Here is a 3,271-nt window from a genome sequence, read left to right as displayed (position 1 = left end):
AGCTGCACTTCTTGCACTTGGTTAGTGTTGATCCTTTTCTAATACAATCCCTTATCATTATCTTAAAAAGAAACAACAAAGTGTAAGTTCAAATAATGACATGCAAAGTGATCACAACTAGAAAACTAACAATTCATAAAACACACCTTTACATAATCAGCAATTTTAGAGACAGATTCTTCTTTCAAAGATTCAGTAACTGATAATACTTCATCAGTTTCTACGGATGTTCTTTCAGGTGCATCAATCTGTCCAAAGCAGTATAGCATTAAATGACATAACAAGTCACAAAAGGAAATATAGCTATATAACTAAGGTGACAAGAAAATGACAAACATGGAGAATAAGATCAGTGAACAGTTTTCTTGTCCTCAAAGTCAAAAGTGCAAGCCACCGGGACAATGCCGTGAGCAGAAAGGAATTGAGAATAGGAAAATAACTCTGAGAAAGACATTGGGGGATTAAGACTCGGGGATAGAAATAACTCTATGAAAACCAAATACAGTATGAACAGAAACTATGGTTCTACACACAAATTGTCAACAGATGTGCTAATCATATGAAACCTCAACACTAATGGACTATGAATCTATGCGCATCGAACTAGTTCCATTCGTTGTTAAAACCTAGTAGAAGTACTTTAATTGAAATACACAACAAAACATTGGGGGAAGTGGGAGAAAACTAACAATTCATTAGACATACCTTTACACAATCAGCACGTTTAGAAGCAGATTCTTCCTTCAAAGGTTCAGTAGCTGTCTGTGTAGAACCATAGTTTCTGTTCATACTGTATTTGGTTTTCATAGGATTATTTCTGTCCCTGAGTTTAGTTCCCCCAATGTCTTTCTCAGAATTATTTTACTATTCTCAATTCCTTTCTTCTCACTGCATTGTCCTGGTGGCTTGCACTTTAGACTTCGAGGACAGGAAAACTATTTATCGATCTTATTCTCCATGTTTGTCATTTTTTAATCACCTTTTATTATATAGCTAAATTTCCTTTTGGGACTTGTTATGTCATTAAAAGCTATACTGCTTTGGATAGATTGATGCCCCTGAAGGAACATCCATAAAAACTGAGGAATTATTATCATCTTTGAAGGAAGAATCTGCTTCTAAACGTGCTGATTATGTAAAAGTGTGTTTTATGAATTATTAGTTTTCTCCCACTTCCTCCCAATGTTTTTTTGTGTATTTCGATTTAAATACTATTACTAGGTTTGAACAACCAATTTAATATCTACCTTATCAAAGAAACTAGGTTTGAACAACCAATGGAACTAGTTGGGTGTGCATAGAATCATAGTCTCTTAGTGTGGGTTTCATATTATTAGTACATCTCTTGACAATTGGTGTGTTAAACCATAGTCTCTGTTCATAATGTATTTGGTTTTCATAGAGTTATTTCTGTCCCCGAGTCTAATTTCCCTAATGTCTTTCTCAGAGTTAGATTTCCTATTCTCAATTCCTTTCTGCTCGCTGTCCGGATGGCTTGCACTTTTGACTTTGAGGACAGGAAAAATATTTATCGATCTTAGTCTCCCATGTCTGTCATTTTCTTGTCACCCTTAGTTATATAATTTATTTCCTTTTGTGACTTGTTCTGTCATTAAATGCTATACTGCTTTGGACAGATTGATGCACCTGAAGGAACAGCTGTAGAAACTGAAGACGTGTTATCAGTTATTGAATCTTTGAAGGAAGAATTTGCTTCTAAACGTGCTGATTATGTAAAGGTGTGTTTTATGAATTGTTAGTTTCCTCCCCCCCCCCCAATGTTTTGTTGTGTATTTCGCTTAAAGTACTTTTACAAGGTTTGAATAACCAATGGAACTGTTTGTCTCATTCCAGAAAAGGGCAGAAGAGAATGCACAAAAGTTGTATGATGTGATGACGAAAAATCTTTTTAAGTTTTCAACAGAGAGAAAAAGTCTTATAGTTCTTGGTGTGGATATTACCACTGATCTTCTATCTAAGAGACAGCAGAATGCAATTAATTTGCAAAATGGGATTGGTTCCAGCAATGGAGATAATGATAGCAATAGTTGTGAAGATGATGGATATGCCTCTCCGAAAGCTCTTCTAGGAACTATCATTGCCGGCAATAATGCTGTATGTCCCATTAAACTTCCTGCAGTGGAAAGACTGCCTCGATATACTACATGGGTTTTTTTGGATAGGTATGTTAAATTACCTTGATGGACAAGACACATGGTCTTCAAGCTTGATTTGTGCCTCTTCTTTCCCTTATCTACTCAATTTTAGCTTGCTTCCTATATAAATTTTGAGGTTCTTTCATCACTTCCAGTAGGGCATGCTGTTGAACCTTATAAATGTCTATAATATATTTCTTGATGATCTTCAACTTACAATTTATCAATTATTTTCCTTACGGAGTACATTTTTAGGTGTTAACTGTTGCATCTGATCATACAAGGGATGCATTCACTGGAACGTTGAATCACCCGTGCCCACCCTTTACAGAGGCTTTGATCTTAGTGTCTTGTATTTATCACCATACAAATTTAAAATCATCTGCTTCTAGGCTTCTGTATAATACTAATCCTCTATCTTAGAAATGTTTTATTTTGCACTATGGAATTTTATTTGATACCTGTTCTCAGAAAGATGTCATATTGACTTACTTGATTAGAATGCCAATGCCATTTAAATTTTTTCCTCCTCGGCGGGAATAACTTTGATGATGTCATCCTTGTTTTGCATCCTAGTTTCACTAGTTTTAGGTGACGGCCTATTGAGTCCATCTTCATGTCCCTCTCCTTCTTTCTATAGCTTTTTTTCCAATGAGGAAGTCTTCCGCTTTTTAGTGTTGTCTTTTGATTTTAAGTTTCCAATAACATTGTTAATCATGATTCTAGTACTTGTAACAATCCAAGATTTCAATTCTTGTTGAAGACCATTTTTCTTATTTAATTCCCACCCCCACAACTCTCTCGTATTGTGTGGAAGACACACTTATATCATTAGACTATTGCTTTGGCTATTGTTGAAGATTATAGTTTTCTTGTTATTTTGGAACTGTCCTGATCCTACTTTGCGTGGCGCAGAAATCAGAGGATGACCGCGGACCAATCAGTGGTTGGTCGTAGAAGAATTTATTATGACCAGAACAGCGGAGAAGCTCTAATTTGCAGTGATAGCGAGGAAGAATTACTTGAAGACAAAGAAGAAAAGAGGGAGTTTGTAGAGTCTGAAGATGTTATGCTGCGGTTGGTATAATTAAGCTACGTGTACTGGATTCAATCTA

At 35.7% G+C, this 3,271-nt stretch overlaps 1 protein-coding gene across 1 annotated transcript; it reads left to right on the top strand.

Annotated features, from left to right (window-relative positions):
* Nucleotides 1-13: 13 nt before the first annotated feature.
* On the top strand, nucleotides 14-3,233 carry LOC107860273 (histone-lysine N-methyltransferase CLF; the record flags this gene model as incomplete). Its single annotated transcript, XM_047406067.1, is given in 3 exon segments — nucleotides 14-1,739; nucleotides 1,855-2,183; nucleotides 3,072-3,233. Coding segments are annotated over 3 exon segments (614 nt in total), but the record flags the coding sequence as incomplete, so codon positions are not given.
* Nucleotides 3,234-3,271: the final 38 nt, after the last annotated feature.

Source organism: Capsicum annuum, unplaced genomic scaffold (genome assembly GCF_002878395.1).
Source record: "Capsicum annuum cultivar UCD-10X-F1 unplaced genomic scaffold, UCD10Xv1.1 ctg83340, whole genome shotgun sequence".
NCBI classification, from domain to species: Eukaryota; Viridiplantae; Streptophyta; class Magnoliopsida; order Solanales; family Solanaceae; genus Capsicum; species Capsicum annuum.
The sequence above is the reverse complement of the archived record's forward strand: the minus strand, read 5'-3'. Positions and strand labels throughout refer to the sequence as shown.